Source organism: Fundulus heteroclitus, unplaced genomic scaffold, assembly GCF_011125445.2.
Source record: "Fundulus heteroclitus isolate FHET01 unplaced genomic scaffold, MU-UCD_Fhet_4.1 scaffold_55, whole genome shotgun sequence".
Lineage (NCBI taxonomy): Eukaryota > Metazoa > Chordata > Actinopteri > Cyprinodontiformes > Fundulidae > Fundulus > Fundulus heteroclitus.
Window position 1 is genome coordinate 194,133 of NW_023396978.1, and position 22,166 is coordinate 216,298.

Sequence of the window (22,166 nt, forward strand, 5' to 3'; positions counted from 1 at the left end):
TTATGTTTGCCCGTACTTTATGTATTTCAGCTGTGATTTTCTGCTATAGCCACTTTCACCAGAGAGCAAACCCTAAGCATCAGTTTTTTGCGTTTTCATCAATCTAGAGAGTTTTTCTGATATCCTAGTTGGAAACGTTGCAGCTCTCTGTGTTTTTTTGGAAACACAGTAGGGGGTGACAAGAAAGCACCCTTGTCAAGTTTTGACAGCGGGGAGTATGTATTCAACTCCCATTTATCCACCTGGCAAATGTCCGCTCCCTAGTATAAAAAACGCACGAGCTGCTACTTCTCTGCGAAAAAGAAACTTGGACTTCTGTGAATCTGCTGCACATTTCTAATGCTACAACAGTACAGGTGGAATCTGCTTTTATACAAAAGGAAAGTTGGTGTTCTGATGTCACCCCGTTATTGAACAGGCAATCCTCTCCTGAAGTTATTAAAAAATGGCAAACCTTTTATTAACCAAGGGAATTCTCTTGATTTGATCTGGCCAGTGTTTACATCCCGCCACAGGCCTGGGCATCAGAGACTGTAAAAGAATTTGCTGAGCTGATTACAGACGTGGATAAAAAAAAAAACCACCCAGACTCTCATCGTTGTTCTTGGGGATTTTAACAGCACAAATCTCTACAGGGAACGCCCCAAACAGAATCAGCATATTAAGTGTCCCAGGGATGAAAACGCTCTGGATCACTATTACACAGCTTTAAAAGATACATACTGTCCAGAGACCATCTACTGACACTGTGACATCACACATCAGTTTTTGTTATTACATGTGAATACAGACCAATATTTTTCACACAACCCATGGTTTTCTTCCCATCAGAGGAAGCTCACCACAGGACTAAATGACTACAGACCTGCGGTCATGAAATCCTTTGAGCGACCTGGCAAACAGGTTGCCGGATGTCGACTTGAGACTTCACTTCATCCTGCAATACCTCGACCACCCAGAGATGTACCCCAGGAAACCCCCTGTTTTTGGACTTCAGCTTGGCCTTCAACACCATCAACCCAAACATCCTCCACCATAAGCTAAACCAGCTCACAGTACGAGACTCCACCTGTCAGTGGATCACCAGCTTCCTGATTGATGAGCATCAACAGGTGAGGCTGGGTGAGCCGCTCAAGAACCACCAACATCGATGTCCCCTCGGGGGTGTGTTCTTTCTCTCCCCACTCCTCTTTCCTCTGTACATAAATGACTACACCTCAGCAGACCCATATTTGAAACTCCTGAAGTTCACAGATTACACCACTGTCATTGGTCTGATCCAGGACAGTGGCGAGCAGAAGAAGACCCAGCAGAGACTGCACCTCTTGTGGCAACTCAAGAAGTGAAACCTTCCACAGGAGCTGCTGGTCATCTTCTAAACTGCATTCACTCGCTGTCCTGTTCTTGACCATCACTGTGTGGTTTGGCTCATCCACAGGACAGGACTGGTCCAAACTAATGATGATTCCTGCAGAGAGGATGATAAGGGCCGACCTTCCCTCCATCCAGGACTTGTACAGGTCTAGGGTCAGGAAAAAGGTTGCTAACATCTCTGCAGACCTCACACATCCTGCACACAAACTGTTTAGACTTAGACCTTCAGGTCGGCACTACAGAGCGCTATTTGCAAAAACCAGCCATTACAAAGACACCTCAGACCCTGAGTACCCAGCTACACCGCTGTGTAACACAATAATAATATTTGCACTACCACAACTCAAAACCTTCGTTTTCTTTTCTTCCTAAATACATTACAGAAATGACATACTGTAAACATTTATTCATACCTAGTGTATACTGTGAGCGTTGCGACCAAAGTCAAATTCCTTGAATGGCCACAATCATGGCAGATGCAGTCGATTCTGGAAATTCTCAAGGTTCCATCCTTTGTCCTGTCTTGTTTTCATCAACTGAGAAATTGTAAGACTTGAAACATCGCAGAGCAGTTCTTTTGATACTCACACAATGCTCCCACTGTGATAACAGCATCCTAAGGTTTACGGTGTCAAACGTTTAAAAGTTTTATGTGTAAACAATGCACCGTCTCAATTAATGGGTCTTTTGAAAGCAGCAAAGTTCTGGCTGGAATTTCTGACAAGGAAAAAATAACACTTATTAGACTCCTAAGTCTTTCCTCCTAGGAAAGACTTACGAGTCTTTCCTCCTAGATCAATCAGGTTAAATAGATCTGACTGTGATAAACCGTAAAATATCTTTCTTGTTGATGATTGTTTTTGTCTTCGGCACAAATCTTTTTCACATTTTCTTGTCTTAAACTTGGATAGTATATTTGTTATTTTAATAGTCTACAACAACACAATGGCTAAAGAAAAGAGGCGGCATTCATGTGCCAATACCTGCAGGGGGCTTGATAAGCGGTGGAGGGATCATGGGGACCACGATGGGCATGTTGCCATGCTCCTTGGTGCTGGGTGTGGAGGTGGATGGAGTGCTGGATGGCTCTGTGACTCCATTTCTTGAGTTTGGCATGGACAGGGAGCTGTTGGCTCTATCCGGAGAGCCTTCACTGCTCTCTGCTGAACCTGGGATTTTTGGCAACGTGTTTTCTGTACATAAAGAAAGATGGAAACAAATTCAGGATTTTCATGACCAATGGATGTATCTACTCCCTGCAAACTGTGCTGTAATTTCAGATCCTTAGGTTGAGAACATTTCAATCCACTCTTTTCTCTAACACACACACACAAACAGTGGCTTTTAACAGCGTGCTTATAAAAACTTACTTTTTGTGTGTGTGTGTAGCATTAAGAATTGTCGTCTTAATGCCAAAGAGAGCCCAACAGGTTTTACTTTCACAAGTGGAGCCTTACGGCTTTCGCCATAGTTCTCCGCTTGATTTATATGCTGGGACTAATTCATGTTCAATGGACACAGAAACGGCAAGGTAGAAGAGGAATAAAAGGAGAGAAACAGATGGGACAAAATGCTAAAAGGGAGAAAAGGTGAAAGAAAAAGAGGAGAGGAAAGGGAGAGAACAATACAACATCCTCTGAGTCTGCTTCTACACCTGCAAAGAGAGATATAAAAATAACAGCAAAACCAACCGATAAGGTACAAACAACAAATGCCTTAGACCATCACTGAAGAACATACAATATTATTTAATATGAAATGTATAAAGGGACAGCTGAAGATAATAATAGGGGTTTTCTGTATAGAAGCGCATCTGTAAGCATCTGAATCCAAGCACCTGTGGGTGTTTGTGAGAGTGCGCTTGTGTATGTAAGGTATATCCATAAGAAAACTGCTCAATAGTGGTTGTGAGGAGCCAAAGAGCCCACCCCCCTCCCCCCAGAGCACCGAGGCAGACGACAGGGGAACCAGAACCCCAGATGCCCAAATGGACCCCCAGAACAAAGCTGCCCAAGAGGGACCAACACCAGCTTACATTCTAGTGTAGTTTAAGTTATTGCTTGATGTCTGATCTTCAATAGATGTAATACTTTGATTATGCATTTAACAGAAATTAACTCAAAATAGAATGCTTGTCTATGAAAACCTACGCACGTCCTTGCTGCTTCAAAGGAATTCAAGTGGTCTGGGTAGTTTGCTGCTTTGGAGATTATAGGCATGTGTTACCTAATGCTGAGCAGCAAGAGACATCAGCAAAGACCCTGGAGAAGCAGCTAATTGCTCTCAATCAGTCTAGGAGGGGGTATGGGGTCATTTTCCACAGATTTAAAGCCCATAAATTGCCAGAGAGAAAACATGGTAACAAGGCCAAAACATTTAGGACAATTGTAAATTCTCCTGAAAGTTTAAGCCCATCTCAGAATTTATAGAAAATAGTTAGGATGTTAAGCGTTATGGTTTTATGGTTATGACATCATTTAAAAAAAAATACTAAAAGTATGGCTGTTTGGAACTCTTGCCAGGAAAAAAACACACTCTAAAGATGACGAATGTTTGCAAAGTTACATAAATATGAACCATATGACTATTGGGACGATATGTTTTTTGGACAGATGTGAAAGAAGATCATAACCCTCTGTGTGTACCAAACTATTCTTGAGTTATCTATCTGACAGTAAAGCTTGGCTCAAACTGGCTCTTCAACAGGACCATGATCCCAAAGACATCTGCAAATCTACAAACGGATGTCTGAAACAGAAAACAATCAGTGAGGTCTAGTGGGTTATTAAGAGTCTAGAGCTCAGGTTGATAAAAATGTTCCAGCAAATATCGACTAACTTTAATGAACTGAAGCAATTTTGTAAAGATTGAGCCAAAATAAAACACAAAATTGCAAGGTGAGTTATTGCTCCTAAAAGTGGTTCTGCATCATTTTGGATTATTGGGTGCACCTTTTTTTTCACAAAGAGTTTTTCCATTTCTTTGTTAAATAACAATAAATAGGCTGTGTGTTGTGTGTACTTGACATAGAATAATAATAATTAGGATAATAATCTTAAAATCTATTTATAATAATGTAGTAAAGGCTGGATAATTGTTTTATATTCTAAAATGTAAACCCAACAATTGAAAGAGGGTGCACTTTCTTTTAAGCATGACTGCCACACTGTTCCTCCTGTGTTCTGTTTTTTGTGTGTTTTGTCGGTGATTGTAGTTGCAAAAGCTTTTAGTTAGGAGGTAAAAACACTTCTTTTTTTCACAACATGATGTTTTGATTTCATAAAATGTACATTTATTGACAGAAGCACTTAGTAAGAGATTCAACATAATTAAATTGCTGAATTTCAAATTGATTATTACAAAACTACAACAAAAAGTTAGCATTAGAGTAAGCTGAACGTAAAGCTTGCAGCCGGTCTCTGGGCTGTGTACCTTTGAGCGCTGCGATGTGCTGTGGCATCTCTCCGATCTCCAGGTTGTCAGCGTCCCTTAGCTCCACCTTGTCATAGCCGTACCAGCCCAGCAACTCGTTCATGGTGTTCTCTGCAAAACTCTGTGACACAAACAGACAGGGGATTAAATTATAAATGCATTTTCCACTTAAATATATCAAATCATCAAACTAATTTTAATATCAGAGAAAGTTAACATGAGTTTATATCAAAATAATTTCTGAGTGGAGGATTTTATTTATTGAATAAAAAGCATTTTTCCAAACCCAGCAAGTCCTTTGGGAAAAAGTAATAAGAAATCATGAATGAAGTGCGTTTAACCATATTTTTGTTTCAGTTTCTCTAGCCACTACACCAAGGCCTGGTTACTGCTTGACCTGTAGAAGGAAGACATCCCTTAAGCCTGTTTGACAGCATGAAACAGACTAAAAGATCTAAAAAAGCAACACATCATGCCCCAGTCTGAGGAAATTCAAGAACAGACCAATCAATGTCACTGACATCGATCTGTCTGGAAAGGGTTACAAAGTCACTTGCAAGGCTTTGGGACTCCAGGTTACCTCTATGACAACCATTACTGCTCACAAATGGAGAAAACGTGAAACAGGCATGAACCTTCCTAGGAAGAGCTAACCTAAAAAAATTATTCCAAGACCGTACCAACGACTCCTCCAGGAGGTCACAGAAGAACCCAGAACAACATCTAAGCTACTGCATGATTCACTTGTCTCAGTTCTACCTTTGGGCTAAAGATGATATTGGAAATAGCTTGATTTTGACTCAGTTTGCATATAATTTTGTCTGTATTAGTCATCAGATGTACTGTATGTCGTGTATGTAAATATTTTTAATATTAAATTCCATGCATCACCTTATTCGTCAAGTGACCCCCGTGATTGTGATTTTTTTTTTTTAAGCAACATGGCTGGGTAGTTAAGTAGTGATCCAATTTCAAAGGTGACAGTAGTGCAAGAAGAGGAATCATCTCACATTTGGAACGATATTCTGTGGACTGACGAGGTGTGCATCCCGATACATGTGGCCTTAAATTAACATAGCATTTCAGAAAAGGAACATTATACCAACAGTCAAACATGGAGGCCATGTTCAACAATGGTATTGCTCCAAAAAAAGTGAAACTTAAAACAAATCTTAGAAACAGTGAGTATAATTCAAAAATTCATAAACACAGCAGACATGCAAAATTATATTTACATTAAAAGAAACCTGAGAAATTAAGAAATTCTATTGGGAAATTCAATGCCTGCTGACCGCTGCCTGAAAGAGTGACTTTTGCACAACACTGCAACATTTGGTACTCTAGGAAATTAAGTTTGTGAAGCACTTCTCATCACTTGGGCTGTGAGACCACTAATTGTTAATATAAATATCGGCCTAAAGCAAACAGGAAGCAAAAGTAAAAACTTTGTAATTAACAAAAAAAAAAAAGCGCTGATGCTAACATCTAACAAACTATAAGAATAAAAAATAAACTAAATAAAAACCGAGGAGAGGAGGAGAAACAAGAAGCTATAAAATAATTGCATCAACAGAGAATCCATCCCTGTTAATAAAAATAAATCTATTGTTTAGGTTTATAAAAATTTCACGTTTTGGGTTGAAAAGAATCATTCCTATTTAACGATTACATCAGCTAGCATTTCAGTCCAGATGATACACATTTTAAAAGTAGGGTGACGGTGGGTGTGCTCCAATGGCACAGGGGTAGAGAGTACCACCCATGTGCGGAGGCATAAGTCCTCGATGCGGTTGACCCGGGCTTGATTTCAGCCTGAGGTCCTTTGCCACATGTCCTCCCCCTCTCTCAAACCTCTTTTCCTGTCAGTCTACTTTGTAAAAATGAGCCACTAATGCTGCAAAAAAAACATAAAAATATATATATTTTTAAATGTAGGGTAACGGTGGTTCAGGAGCTAGCCGGTTGCTGGTTCTACCTCGCTCTGACCGAAAACCACTTTGCCTGCTGCCAGTGGTCAGAGGACCCGGTGATGCCGATGTATGGCAGCCTCGCTTCTCTCAGTCTGCTCCAATGTAGCTCACCACTGTCTGTATGTAATGGGCGAATGACTGAATGTAGTGTGAAGCACTTTGATGTATACAAGAGCAGGCCATTTACCATTTAGAAACCCATGCAGGTAACAGTATTTGCTTCACAACACAGTCATTAAATGCTTTAGATCAAAGCTATAATGTGGCTGATGCATGTGGTCCATCAGCACAAGCATCTGTTTAATGAAGTGTTGCTGCAATAAGAGGTTCAGCTTTCAATTGACTATAAAGCACGAAAATGTTCCTTGTGAGCAGAAATATACTAGAGTAGCAGAAAAAATATTAGTCCCAGGTCATAAAATGATTAGTAGAGCAAATGTTAGAACAAAATTGTGCAAGATGGGTTATGATGTGTTTTCTGGATTCACCGTTCTGCAGTTTACAAGAACAAACCGTTAAAGGATGATCTAAATGTATGCTATGTCCGAATAGTAGGTATATTTGTAAATAGAACTATGTTTGTAGAACAATGCATTTATGGATAGAGCAGTAGGGCTGATTATGTGGTCTGGGTCTATAAAAAAACGCTTTTATAGACCTACAAATGCTAAAATGTCAAACAACTTTTGTTAGATGCAGCATGATGGTTAAGGTGGAATATCTATCACTGGAAAAAACAAGGCTTATCATCATTTGAGGTAATTTCAGCACATAGAGAAATCAAACATAGATTCTCCAACTAGTCCCAATCCCATCCCTCCACTCCTAGGGAGTGAACTCTATCCTTCACGATGCCAATGCTCACCCCTACAGAGAAGTGATTATCAGAGACTATTGTTAGTGGAGAAGGTCGTCTCCTTGCCTTCAATCCTGACCCCAACCGTACCGAACAGTTGTGATATCTCCTTAGGCAGGCTATTTATGAAACAGTGAGCATCACAAACTTATTTGCAGACTTGCAATAAATGCTGGTTTAAGATTGGGGTGTCATTATCTTACAGCAGTGTGTGACCAAGCTGGTGACCGGCATAAGCTGGAGATGGCAGGCTGTTGATGTTGTGTACGGTTCACCAAGCCCCTGTTTGCTAAACAGACAAATCCTTAAGTTGACAATATCTTTTGTGTCTTCAATCATCCCAACCCAACAAATGACATCAAACATCAATAAATAGCAGAATAACCTATTTGGCTAAATTGTCAAGCGTAGAGAACCAGTACACTCTGCAAAGGTAATCTGTAAGCTCCAGAAAATCCATGTAAATTCTCAAAAAGTACAGGTCACGACGTGGACTATCTCTGGGTTTTTTTTATTATTGCCTAACCCTTTGGACTGTTTTGCATGCCGTCAGCCATCTTCATCTGATCAGCCACTATCTGCCTGTTCATATCTACATCTTTGTTTATTTACAATAAACTTTTTAAGCTAGAGTCTCGGGTTCTGTGCAGATCTGAGCGTAACACCAGCAGGAGTCTCAGAAACTAATGTGTTTCTGGGACGTAACAAGCAAGTTTCTATAAATAACCTTTATATTTTAGGAAAGTAACCTTGGACAATAAGTTCTGGGAAAGAAATACGTAACGTTTTAGAAAGTTGCCCATAAGTTCTTTAGAGGTAACCTGTTTAGTTCCAGGAGAACGTCCTGCTAGTTTCAAAAACTAACCTGATAGTAGAGTAGTATTATGCAACTTTCTCTATGAAGACTTTGCGTTATTGTTTTTCAAAAAAAAATAAGGACTGATGAAATTGAACCAAAAGCCAGGTGAATTGTTTCATTCTAAAAGAAATTGCCATTACAACACTGACTTAAAAAGATTTGGTCAAAGAAAATCAGTGCAAGGTGTAGTTTCTCATTGTGCTTTCATAGGAAGCAAAGCACAGACAACATAGACCCTTATTTAGAACTACTTCTGCATATTTGAGACAGTCACAACACATGGGACTAAGCCTCGTTTCATCGGCACAGTGGATCAATTTCTAAACACAACAGAGATTTTTAACATGGTATATTTACTCCACTCACAATCTGCTATAAAGGTGCCTGTTATTCCAGGAAGAATTCAGTGAAAGTGTTTGGAGGGAACTATAAACGAGGAATGACAGGTTTTATTGATCACTCGTCATGAAATACCACTGTGGGAAGATGTAGCAAATGAACTGTGGCACAATTCTAGTAAGTGACAGATTACAAAAGGCATCATGCTGAATGTGCAGTGTGATTTGAGACGACATTATACAAATCTGTGACTTTTCTGCAACTTGGATTGCGTTAAATTTACAGTTGAAACTGGATGATTACACATGTATGAGAAAACGGCGTCTCTCTCTTCACTGTCTGACGCTGAATCAAAATAAGCGTTTCCTGTTTTAAGGCTGGTTAGGATTAATAACAAGTACTGAAGAAAATGTAAAAAATCATTCTCTGAAAAAATCCCTATTTTGTTATGTTTGCCATTGAACAAATTGTTTTTGGTAGTCCTAACAGATTTAAAACAAGATACATTTTAGTCTGATTTAATGTCAGACAGCAAGACAAAAATTATAATTTTTTTCTTTTTACAGAGTTTGTAACCTTCTTAATGGTTTCTACTGTGGATAAAATCTACTCAAATTCCTTATGATCTTTTTATTCTGCATGCTTTTTTGAAAAAGGTGTTTGAAGGTGTGAAGGCTGCTAATGATGACAGCTCCAGTAAAAACACTCCTTAAACTATGATGAATGACAGCAGTGCTCTTTCTGCCTTAAGCTTCCTGGAAGTCAGGTTTACTTCCACATGTCAAAGTTTGGCTGTGACAGCAAGCACAACACAACATCGCTGTCATTTGCGGAAACTCTTTCTGGGGATGTTTTTGCAATAGCATGAAAATGGATGAAAGAAAAAACAATATTAGACAGAGAAAGTTTAATAATTATAGTTCTATCTGCAATAGTCTCATCTTCCAAACATTAAAAATATGGTATTCTGTAATCTTTGAATACAGAAGAAAACTAAAGATGCAAAAATATGAAATTTGCTACCACCAAAAGCTTTATTTTTTATTCTAAAAAGCAATCAATATTAATCCCACTTAAACTGTTTTCAAATTTTGTAACTTTATAACCACCAACTACCATGGTTTTTTTTTAAGATTGTATGTGACAGACCAACAAAATAATGTTCAATTATTTTTTTACACAAATAAAAACCTGAAAACCCTTTTTAAAAACATGTTTTCCTTTTTTCCACTTCAGTATGCTGCTTTGTGCTGGTCTGTAACTCAAACGTTACTGAAGTTTGTAGCTGTTAGGTGACAAAATGAGGAAAGGTTCAAGAGGTTTAAATACTTTTGCAAGGCACTGTAGTTATATGACATAAAAGTTATTTGTAGTGGCTAATTATTGTGTTATTGTCCCAGTTAACTGTCTTAATTATTTAAATGTTAGTAGAAATTTCCAAAATTTGTCATGACTTTCCAAATACGCCACTGTAGCTGTTTTAACAAAATATCAGAGTTAAATGGAGGGAAGCACAAGTGCAGAAATTTGTGCAGCAGTAAAGGTGAAACCTTAAGTAGAAAGTCCACCTATTGACTGAAGGAGTCGGAGCATAACCTGGGCCTGAATGTACTCCAGAGTAAAACGGATATAAGCTGTAAAGTAACCACACGAGGAAGACAAAAACACAGCATCTTTGTGTCTCCCCTTCCTTCCTGCTACCCTGTCTTCTCTGTCACCTTACTACTTTGAGAAAGAACAAGTTATTAGGAGCGCAACCCGATCCTTGTTGGCGACTCTTCAAAGCAGTCGCAACAACTTCTTGGCTGTGGGTGTGCGGAGGCCAACGAGGCACAGAGGCAGCTACAGATGTATAGCTATATCTGCCCTTTTGAGCCTTTAATCAAAAAATAAATGGCTAAAATACCCTTTTTATATAATTTTAAAGATTTCATGTGCTCAAATATACACTTGTGAAAAAGAAGGGGAATATAATCTCACATTTTTGCAACAGATGAGGTTTGCTTCGTGGTTGAAAAGCTCCACCACAAAGATGCTCAGAATAGAGACGGAGATAAATGTGTAGAATTTGTACTGCAACAAAATTGTCAGCAATTATTTACTGCCAGACCTCTCAAAAGGGTATTTTCTTACATTTTTCAGAAAACAGGCATTGATCAAAAACATGTAAAAGGTTTTCTTCAACAACGAAATTATTGGGAGTGTACAGTGTCCTTTCCTCATTAGGACAGCACTTAGTCTTCCGCTGTAGCAATTAAAAGACATTGGAGCGTAAAGAAACTGGATTTTTGGCCATTCTTCTTTGCATAATCTCTCTAGATCAGGGGTCTACAACTTTAACAATCCAAAGAGACATTTTTGTCCATCTAAATAAAACTCCTTTATATCCGCAGATATTTCATGACAATTAAAAATACAGAGTATTTCAAATTTTTGATAAATGTCCATCCACAAACTATACCCGCTTAAACGTGCAGGGTCGGGTGGATCATTGGGTGAGAGGCAGGATTGTTGTCATTTTTAAAGAAGCACTGTTTGATTTTAAAAAAAAATTAGCAAAAAGTGCATTTGGATACATTTTCTTCTTTGAGATGTCATTTGTGGAAAATTGTGTAAAACAAAGCTCATAGTTTCCAACTCAATGAAAACAAATTTGGATCTAAAATATGTATATTACTGATATTACGTGTAGTTGTGTTGGGGAAATTTAATGGAATTATTCCATGAGAAAACTGAAAACCTGCCAAAACCTGCATTTTTTAAATTTATGGTTAATATATTAGTTAGTTCTTTATCACATTTAGCCAAATTTAATAAGAACTATTGTGGAAAGTCCAAAGAGACACTTTCTATTTCAGAGCCACAGGTTGCAGAACCTAGCTTATCTAGAGCTCTTTTGTTTACAGCTCGCTCCACAGGTTGTGTTTCATATTCAGGTTTGAGAACTAAAAAAGGCCATGGATGTTTTGGATCATTTTCCTAATATTGGTTAATCAATTTTTAACCCACCAGCGGTAAGCTCACAGGTGTGCTGGATGAGGTTTAATGATCACGGAGCATGGGAAGAGCGGCAGGATGAAGACATGACAGGAGCGATCATGGTTCAGGGTTGAAGGTTTTCAATTAATACAAACAAAAAAAACATTAACATAAAATCAAACTTACTAAAAATAATAATAATAATAATAATAATAATAATAATAATAATAATAATAATAATAATAATAATAATAATAATAATAATAATATCCATTGAAATTGAGTGTCAATTTCCCTCAGTTTGTACACTTCATTAACAGAAGCAGGAGCAAAGAACCTCTGTCTGGAGGGAAGAATCTGAAACTCACTGTGAAGGGGAGTTTCCGCTGTACCTGCCTGTTGTACAGGAATATAACCGATTCCTGGGACTCTTCAATCAGTCACAATGACAATTTAACTATCTGCTGAAGGGAATTCCTTTGGTTGAAGGTTGCATGTCCGAACCAAGACACCAAGGAAAAGGATAAAAGATTAAATTAAAGCACAATAAAACATAGCCATTTTGGTTCGATCAATGTCAAAGTAGCAGAGAGCCAATGAAAGGAAATTAAAATACGCAAAATCTTTTTATTTTCATCAGATTTCTTGCTGCAGCGTTGTAGAGAAGCTGAACGCTTTGAACTGCATTTTGTAGACTTATTAACGGTGAAGAATTACAGTAGTCCAGCCTTGAAATAACAAATGCGTGGGCAAGTTTTTCACTGCCACTCCTGGACAGAATATTTCTCATTTCATCAATATTCTGGAGGTGGAAGACGGACATTCTAAAAACATGTTTAATATGGGATTTAAATGAAATGTCTTGATGAAAATAACACAAAACCCTCCACATTAAGTGATTTACAGTTTATCTTTCAAAGACCTTAGTCTGAAGATGAGAACTTCTGTTTCATCTAAATTTAAAAACAGATAATTTAAAGTCATTCAGGTTTTTATGCCTTCAAGACATGCCTGTAGTCTACTTAACTGGTTGGATTCATCAGGATGTATGGATAAATATAGTTCAATATCATCAGCATAACTGGAAATTAATCCTATGCTGTCAGAAAAATCCACCAATTCTCTTCAGCCTAAGCACCGATCCCTGTGGTACTCCATAAGTAACCCTGTAGCTTAAAGATGATCTATGATTCACATGAAGAAAAAAACATTTATTCTATCTGAACTTTTAGGCACCCCCACGGACAATGTAGCAGGTACGACGCAGGCAACACAAGGGACCCAAAGTCATTAAAGGCAGTATGTGGACTCACAGTAGCCACGGTGCATTGTGGGTCCGGTTGCTGAGGCCATGCGGCGCTCCAGAAAATTCCACAAGGTTTTGATTTTGGCCGGACGCAGCAGCGGTCCAGTGCCAGGGAATTACATCAGCCAAACAAGAAGTCAGATGCCCCGTTGTAATAATTTATTGTGTATTTCAAAAGAAAATAATTCTGGAAACTCTCTATTTTCTCTCTTTCTTTTCCTGCACGCATGCGTTCGCTTGTAAATGTGAACATTACTTCATGACACGGGATCAAACATCCCTAGCATCAATAATGAGGGAAAACAACGAGGTAGTGTTTGTACAGCCGAATACGGCTATTGTTTATGAGGCACTTCCTAAATTTTTTTTTTTTTTTTTAATATTGCACTTTTTTTAAGGGATAAAGAAGTTGACACATATATCTTGACTAATTAAGAACAATGACTCAGACAATCTGCACTAACCCTAAATAGATTTCCAAGTATATTGAATGTGTGTAAGATTGTTATTTACTAGTCTGTTGAAAGAATGTTTTCATGCCGCTCATGCAATTTAATTTCACAAGACAGAATTTGCATGTTTTCTTCCTTAAAAAAAAAGGTTTTCAAAATAACCTGGATGATTAGAAGTGTCCTTATTTCATAGTTCAGATATTTTCATTACAGATACAGCTCAAAGATTGATACTTCTCAGCCATATTTTCAGAAACTTGTTTAATATAAATATGTAATATTCTGCTTCCACACATTTCCCCTTTGTTTCCATTCAGTCTGACCCAAACATAGCCAGCAGGGCTTGTGGTGATGATGATGGTGGGAATCGGACACTTTGTGGTGAGAAACCAGAGCAGGTTACAGATCACTGTGATAAAATTCCAGAATCCACACGCCAACTTTCCCCCATTGCTTCCCCCTCGTTTTCACTCCCCTGCCGCCTCTCCCACTCCTCTACTTTCATTCCCCTCTACTTTTCTTGATACTTGATCCAGCAGAGAGGCTCAGGTTACAGTTTTTACAGCTTAGCCAGCCCAGCTCCGTATACATTCCTTTCTCCCCTTGTTTCTCAACCCACTTCTCGGCCTTTCCTATCCCCTACATGCCCACTCCTTCTTCTGCACAGCTACGCACTGGGGCTTATTTTACCCATGCAGCCAGATGAAGGAAACACTGTCAGACTGTTTGCTTTGTCGGGGGAGTATGATCCCTCAAACGGGCACTTTGTGAATCTGTGTGTGTTTTTTGTCTCTTAATTTGGTCTGAAATAGTTATGTTTTGAGAAGAATACAAACTTGACCTCTGCTTTGTTTAAGCAAAGGAGCATCAAATCTTTCTACAGAAAATTAATGCAATAAAAGTCACTAAACGGATTAAGTTAGAACCCTGCTGTAATGGTTCTCCTAGTTTATTAGAATTTTGGTTTTCCAAGTTCCCAAGTTAGATTCACTAAAGTTTCACCATCAGGTGTTGTCCACCAGCCTCTAGAAACAGCAATTATCAAACCACTGTTGAAAAAGAACAATTTGGACAAACTATTTCTGCAGAACTACAGGCCCATCTCAAACCTCCCTTTTATCAGTAAGATTACTGAAAAAGCTGTGTTTCAACAATTAAACACCTTCTTAACAACGACCAGCCGCTTTAACGTTTTCCAGTCAGGTTTCCGTGCTCACCACAGTACAGAGACCGCCCTTATCAAGGTGTTTAATGACATCCATATAAATGCAGACTGAGGAAGAACCACAGCGCTAGTATTATTGGACCTTAGTGTAGCATTCATCAATCCATCCTGTTAGAACGCCTGGAGAACTGGGTCGGCCTCTCTGTTACAGCTCTCTACTGGTTTAAATCCTACTTAAAGGACAGGGAATCTTTTGTGTCAGTAGGTAACTTTACATCAGAGGTGACATAAATCACCCAAAGGGTCCAACCTGTGTCCCCTCCTGTTCAATATCTATATGCTCCCTCTAGCTCATATCGTAAATAACAACATCAGCTACCATAACTATGCAGACGACACACAGCTCTACATCACCATGTCACCAGGTGACTATGAACTCATTCAAGTGCTGGCTCAGAAGAAATTAATGCATGGATGTGCCAAAATTTTCTCCAATTAAATAAAAGTAATTATTTTTGGATCAATGGAGGGGCAATCAAGAGTTAGTGCACAGCTTAAGTTGTTTCAGCTAGTAACCACTGATCAGGCCCGGGATCTGGGTGTAATGATGGACACTGGCTCGAACCTCCAAAAGCATCCAAAGATAATTACAAAGTCAGCCTTCTATCATCTGAAGAACATTTCCAGGATTAAAGGACTAATGTCTCAGCAGGATCCTGAAAAATTAATCCATGCGTTTATCTTTAGTCAAATCGATTACTGCTACAGTGTTTTCACAGGTCTCCCAGAAAGTAAATCAGACAGCTGCAGCTGATCCAGACCGCTGCTGCCCGCGTCGTGACTAAGACTAAGTAGAGCAAATTACCTCAGTTCTAAAGTCCTTACACTGGATCGCTGGATCTCAGAGAATAGACTTTAAAACACTCCTTTTAGTCTATAAATCCCTAAATGGCTTAGCACCTAAATACATCACAGACTTGTTATCAGTGTATCAACCATCCAGACCACTCGGGTCTTCTGGTTCATGTCTACTCCACTTATCTGGAACAAACTCCCAGAGGACTGTGAAAATGTTGAAAACCTGAGTTTCTTTAAATCAAGGTTAAAAACATATTTGTTTAGAGTTGCCTTTAAAAGTTAATGTGGTTTATAGTCCAACTTGTCTTATACTGTATCGGATCTTCATCTACTGTTCCAATGCAATGTACTTGCCTCTGCTATGTTTTTCCTCTGTCTCTGTAATGCTTTTTCCTCTGTTTGTTTTTTGTTCTGTTAATGTACAGCACTTTGAATCGTTTTATTACTGAAAAGTGCTTTATAAATAAACTTGCCTTGCCTGAAGTAACATTACTGTATTGGATGAGTAGCTGAATGGATGATGAATCCAACTGTAGCCTTAAAAATAAAAACACTACAGTGTTAATGAGCAGCCTTGCCTGGCAGTTTTGCTTGTCTAATATTGTAGCACAATATTCCCTACCAGTGATAGAATAAAAGAGCAGTTTGCGTTGTATGAACTACAACTACAAAAAACTGTCTGTAGCAATACAAAAGGCAGGCCAAACTTTTCAGAAACTTACATGTGATTTTCCAGAGTGGGAGGCTACATTCCCTAAAGTTAAACATTACTTTTATGTACTTAGAGATTACTTCATAGAAATAAAATGTTTAATTTCAAAAAATTGTAGTTTACTTTCCAAAATTCAGAGGGTATTTTCTAAAACTTACAGATTATTTTCAGGAACCTACAGGTTACTATATAGAATTTACTAATTAAGAGCTGGAATTTTTATTTAACATGTTTCATAACCTAAAAGTTACTCTGAGCGGAATTTCTGGAATTTACAGGACACGTTCTAGAAATGCAGAGGTTACTTTGCCTAACATTACAGGAAACTTCCCTTGAACTTATAGATAATTTTGAGTAACTTTCTGGAACTTATAAAGTATATTCTAGAACTTAGAAGGTTTGTTACAGGAGTTTTTACCTTATATTTTGGAATTTACAGGTTATATTCTCACAATTTATGGGGGACTATTTAGAATTTACATGGTATTGTTATGAAACTTACTGTTTTGCTTAAATTTACCAGGGACTTTTTCTGGAATCTGTAGGTAATTTTTCTGGAAAGTACTGGTTACTTTACAGTTTACTTACCCTCACCTTACAGAGGAATATATAGAGCCCACAGGGTAGTGTCCGGAAACGCCCAGTTTAATTTGCAGGAATTAACATGTAATTTCTGTGGAACCTACCTGTAACTTCCCTGCAAATTGCAAGTTATTTGACAAAAACTTAAAGGGAACTTTCTAGAACTAATATGGTGACTGTAAGCTTTGTCTGTTCTTGTCCTTTTATCTTCAAATGTAGTTCGGGTTATATAGAAATAGCACCTGTTCACAGAAAATTATGTCACAAGGCACTTTACAAAACAAACAGATTCACTCTAAAATACTGTATGTACTCAATATAGCCCAAAGAGACAGGCAGAGGTGGAGTTATAAAATAATGCAGTCAAGATCAGTTAATTATGTCAACTGGTAAAAAGTTTTCTATTTGAGGAAACAGAGCCAATTACATCAAACGACTGACTTTGCACCAATCACAATGCCTGAAAGAGCATGGGGTTATACTGGACAATGATAACTATGTAATAATCCCTGAAGCTGTCCTCTATGTTTCACATGAGACTTTTATTAAATATAATACTTTGATATTATATTATGTTTGGATCAGTTATATTTTCTGCTATAATCTAAAATGCAAAGTTTCTTAGTAGTTATAGAACATTTAATGTAAATACAATTATGTTTAATTAAGCTCTTTGAATAAAGATAAAAACAAACAAAAAAAATAATACCACTTCAGCACCATTGAAACAAATGGGTTACACATTTATTATTTTAATTAGTAGGTGTTTTAAACTGAAAGCCATGACTTAAATTGAGCATGTTTTATGTACAACTTTTTATCCAGTCAGCCTTTAAGTAAATACACCCCTGTTAAAATGCCAGGTTTTTATGATTTAAGAGAAATTAAATTTAAGCAATAATTTAAAAAATTTTCAACGTGACACATAACTTACATTTTATGAGACGATAAATATAAAACCGATCATGTGATGGACTGGTCAGGGAAGCTGTCAAGACAGTAAAACCAAAAGAGTTGCAAAGATTCCTAGTTGCTAGCAGTTTCCTGTTTTGTTTATATAACTAAACTGAACGCTAAGATCTCTCAAAACATGGTTGGTGAATTTGTTTTTATTGGATGAAAATAACCCTGAAATGTTAGGCCATAATTCAAATTGATGTTTGGCACAAAAACTGCTCTCCACATCAATGAAAGGACACCATGCCCACAGTCAAATATGTTGATGGCAGCATCGTGATTCGGAGTTACTGTCATTTGGATGGAACTCAACTTTTTCTCAAGATGGATGAATTCATGAATAGTTAAAAGACAGTTTTGGTCCAAAATAGGCCCTTAAAAGATGAAGATAGATTTTATTTTTCTGCACCACTGAGCCCAAATCTACTTAAGAATGACTACATGATTCACCTCCATTGAATCATCTGTCTACTTTTGCTGTTTTGACACAGTTGGCTAAGTCTTCTTTGAGGGAAAACCTTTTACCAATGGGAATAAAAAAATTAACTTGACAAAAAATTTTTATAACTAAAATTTAACTGGAATTTATGTAATTGACTTTGAATTTTTCTGTGTGCTTGGAGTGAAATATGTATTTTTAACAAAAAGCCTTGAGATGACAGTTGCGGATCGGCACCATATTAATACATTGAATCAACGCTGTATTGGAGAACTTCTGCAAGGTAGAGTGGGCAAATATTAAGTCATAAAGTGGGATACTGATAACACTCCCACCAAAGAAGAGAGAAGTAGTGAATGTTTGAATCCATTATGCAAGTCACAGTAATAAGCAACAAACAAATGATCTCAGGGCGTATGAACAAACTCTAAAAGTATTTATACTGAGGGACGATAACGACTGACACATTGAAGGTGATGTAATTTGCAAAACTAGGACCGGGTGTGAGAGGGATAGTAGCATTATGAGTCTAAACTAGTTTAGGCTTTTTTAGGGGGAAGTGGTGGTTAGAGCATAGTACTTGGGTCCTGGAGGTTCTGAGTTCAACTCCCACAGACTGCCACTCTGGGTCCCTGACCCTAAACCCCAGATTGCTCCCTGGGCGCCGCAAAGTGGCAGCCCACTGCTCCCCAAAGGGATGGGTTAAATGTAAATGTAAAAGTAAATTTCTCCTTTGTGAGATCAATAAAGTTTAATTATTATTATTATTATCATTATTATTATTAAAAGTGTTTTACGCTTATAATATACTCGTTTATAAGATTTGTAAGGCAAAATTAGCAGCCAAATAATGCAAATGCTAAATGACATTCTAGTTTCTTAAATAAAATCTGTACAAAAAAAGATTTACTGGTGTGAAAATTCTGTTTTTTTTTTAAATAAGGAGATTAACAAAACAAATAGCAGCAAAAAAATGTTGATAGATCTCATTATATTTTGCAGTGTTTTTTTTTTTAAATACTGGAAAAAAAAGAGAATAAAATAAGATAGTTCAGGCCTAAAATCTATTGACAAATAACCAGCATTTAATAGTTTTGTCTTACAGAAATTCAAAGATCTGACAAAAGAATAATTATGCCCTGGTTGACTTGTTTCCTGCACCTGAAACCTGATCAAAAACTGATTTTCAAAAGGAAATATGAAGGAATAGAGGCCAAGATAATACTCTGAAAAAATCCAGACAGAACTGACGCCTGATGACAAATTATACCGCTTCCATCAAATGAGATGTTTAACTGACATGTCACGGCTTCAAAACACATCATAAAACATGTCAGTTCTCTGAATTTTGAACGATGACCCGTGTCGCAAAACATCTATCATTTAAACGCAGTAAAAAAGGCAAACCTGCAAAAAGCTAAAAAAAAAAGAAGAAAAAAACATCCCTGAATGATGACTGGCATCATGCAATCATATGGTCAGTGTGATGAATTATCATCAGTTTGACTTCTATTTTATTTGCAGCATTTTACAGCGTGACAATGACAAAACTGGAGGAGGGGAGAAAAAAACAGGATTTGTGCCACAATCTGACCTCCATGTGCCAAAAAATCTGTTCATAAATATGTTTTCCATGTCAAACACTTCACTTATAAGGTATGAAAAGGAGCCTCACCTCTAGTACACATCTCACCGCAACCTTTCTTTCTGTCATCAACAACAAAAGGATCAGAGCAGGAGCGCCTCCGCAAAGTGGGGATGAAGTGGTCATCTCTGGGTGGTACTCCAAACCCAGAAGCTGTTTTGAATTTTCAGTCTTATTCTACTTCCATCTAGTATGGTATGGTGTGAAGGACACACAAGACTATCCATCCATTTTCTAACACGTCTATCCCTTGTTGGGTCGCGAGGGGTGCTGGTGCCCAAAAAAAATTAATAAACGGATCAGATGATGTATCAGGTTGTATCGCCATGGAGGGGCCAATGAATGACTTTAATTAATTTATTTTTATTTATTTATTTCTGTCTTCTATCTGTGCATTAGTATTGATTACCCACTCCCCGTATATATAGTTATCTGAATAAATCAGAATATCATCGGCTATTTTTTTTCCTGTGTGTTGGCTCTGACTTTGGCAACATGAACTCTATGCCTTATGAATCTCTTGGATTGTTAAATGGAGTTTGCTTTAAAATCCAGTTTTTCCTTCCACTCAACTTCCTATTAATATGCTTGAAAGCAGCACTCAATTACATTTTAAAGCTTACTCTCCTTGAAGTTGTCAACTTCAAGCCTATAACAATCTTATATTACCAGTTTTATAAGCCACAACATGGCGTTCCTGTATTGAAACCCCTGTTTTGGGGTCTTTTTCTAAATGATATTAACACAAATAAACCTCAAAAGATGTCAGTTTGTGTGTAATGAATGTTTATAACACATTAGTTTTGCTTTTTGATTATTTTAAAGAAATTAACTTCATATTCTGGTTTATTGAGATGCACCTGTATAAGAAATACCTATGATCTGCTTGTGTCGTTCCTCTCTGTCATCGGGATCAGGAGATTCCTTTGATTTTTTTTTTTTTTAAATAATACTTTTATCATAAGATACGTAAAAAGTAAGAAAAACTCTTTCAACACATTTTAAAGCTTGATGTACTGGAATTTTGTGATAAAGGCGCTTTTTGGCAGCAGGAGTCAAAAACAAAGCATCCTCAATATGAATGAAATCCACAGTATTTGTCCCCGTTTTTACAGTACCAGAAAAATGAGCGGTGACACATGCGCTTTGGGAACGACACGACACACACACACACACACACACACACACACACACACACACACACACACACACACACACACCCACACACACACAACACACACACACACGTACGAAAACCTTTTATTCTTTTCAGCCTGCAATAATGAAAAAGGAACAAAAATATACATCACTGCAGTTATTCTCGATGGGATCACCTGCACATCCATCCCCTACATCAGAGAAAAACACCGCTGCCCCTGCGTCTCCAGTCAAAATGTGTACAAACAATGAGGGGATGCAGACAAAGCGGGCTGCTTCTGCACACACACACGCAGACGCGCCACACATAAATACCAAGAACATTTTCATGCTCCACAATGAACCACACGGAGCTCAAATATCCCAGCGTGCAACCAGTCCAAAGAATACAAACCGCTGAGAGAAACAACGCGTGGCTGAACGAGAGGAAAAAAGGGGAGAGGCTGAACACAATGTGCTCTCATCGACAGAGCGCGTAAAGAGCGCACATCTGGGATCACACGCCTCGGGGCAGCTGCTCAACGCTCATACACACACACAGACCCACACACATACGCATAGGCGAATGCAAACCCACGCAGAGCTGCAAAAGCATCACATAGACCAGTGTTTCTCCCACATTGATCTCCTAAGTATGCACACTGGCTGCGCTCCTTAGTTCCTGTATGTGTACTATAATATTAATAGTAATAGTAGACGCACTGTTGACGCCTTCACTGACGCACTGGATTTTCCATTATTCCGGGTGAGCCACGAAAGGCAGGGGCACAAAACGGCATGGTTATGACAGGCGGCATTATTACCCCCTCGGAGTATTCCTTCAACTTAATAGTGGAAGTGAAGCAGCGAGCGTGTGCCGCATCCATTGTGCCACGCTGCAGAGGCTCCCGTTTCAGCGTGCAAATGAAAAAATAAAACAATTTAAAATGTGCAAACATCTTGAATTAAAGTTTGGCTGCGCGCAGCAAACTGCACAAAGGTTCAGGCAAAATCCTCCTCAGAGGGACAGCTATTGCTCTAACACAGGCACACTCCACGCGTAATCTTCATGCGCTTGGCACAGAGCCTCTTACCTTCATCTCT

At 38.1% G+C, this 22,166-nt stretch overlaps 1 protein-coding gene across 4 annotated transcripts in view; it reads right to left on the bottom strand.

The window, feature by feature from the left end:
* The window catches only part of sobpa (sine oculis binding protein homolog (Drosophila) a), an 88,788-nt gene that overhangs the window by 44,998 nt on the left and 21,624 nt on the right, over positions 1 to 22,166 (bottom strand). For all 4 annotated transcript variants that reach the window (XM_012861550.3, XM_021315936.2, XM_021315935.2 and 1 more), the window contains exons 2-3: positions 4,807 to 4,927; positions 2,358 to 2,567 (exon numbers count right to left, since the gene is read on the bottom strand). In XM_012861550.3, the coding sequence (XP_012717004.2) occupies positions 2,358 to 2,567; positions 4,807 to 4,927 (331 nt within the window). The remainder of the gene's footprint in view (positions 1 to 2,357; positions 2,568 to 4,806; positions 4,928 to 22,166) is intronic.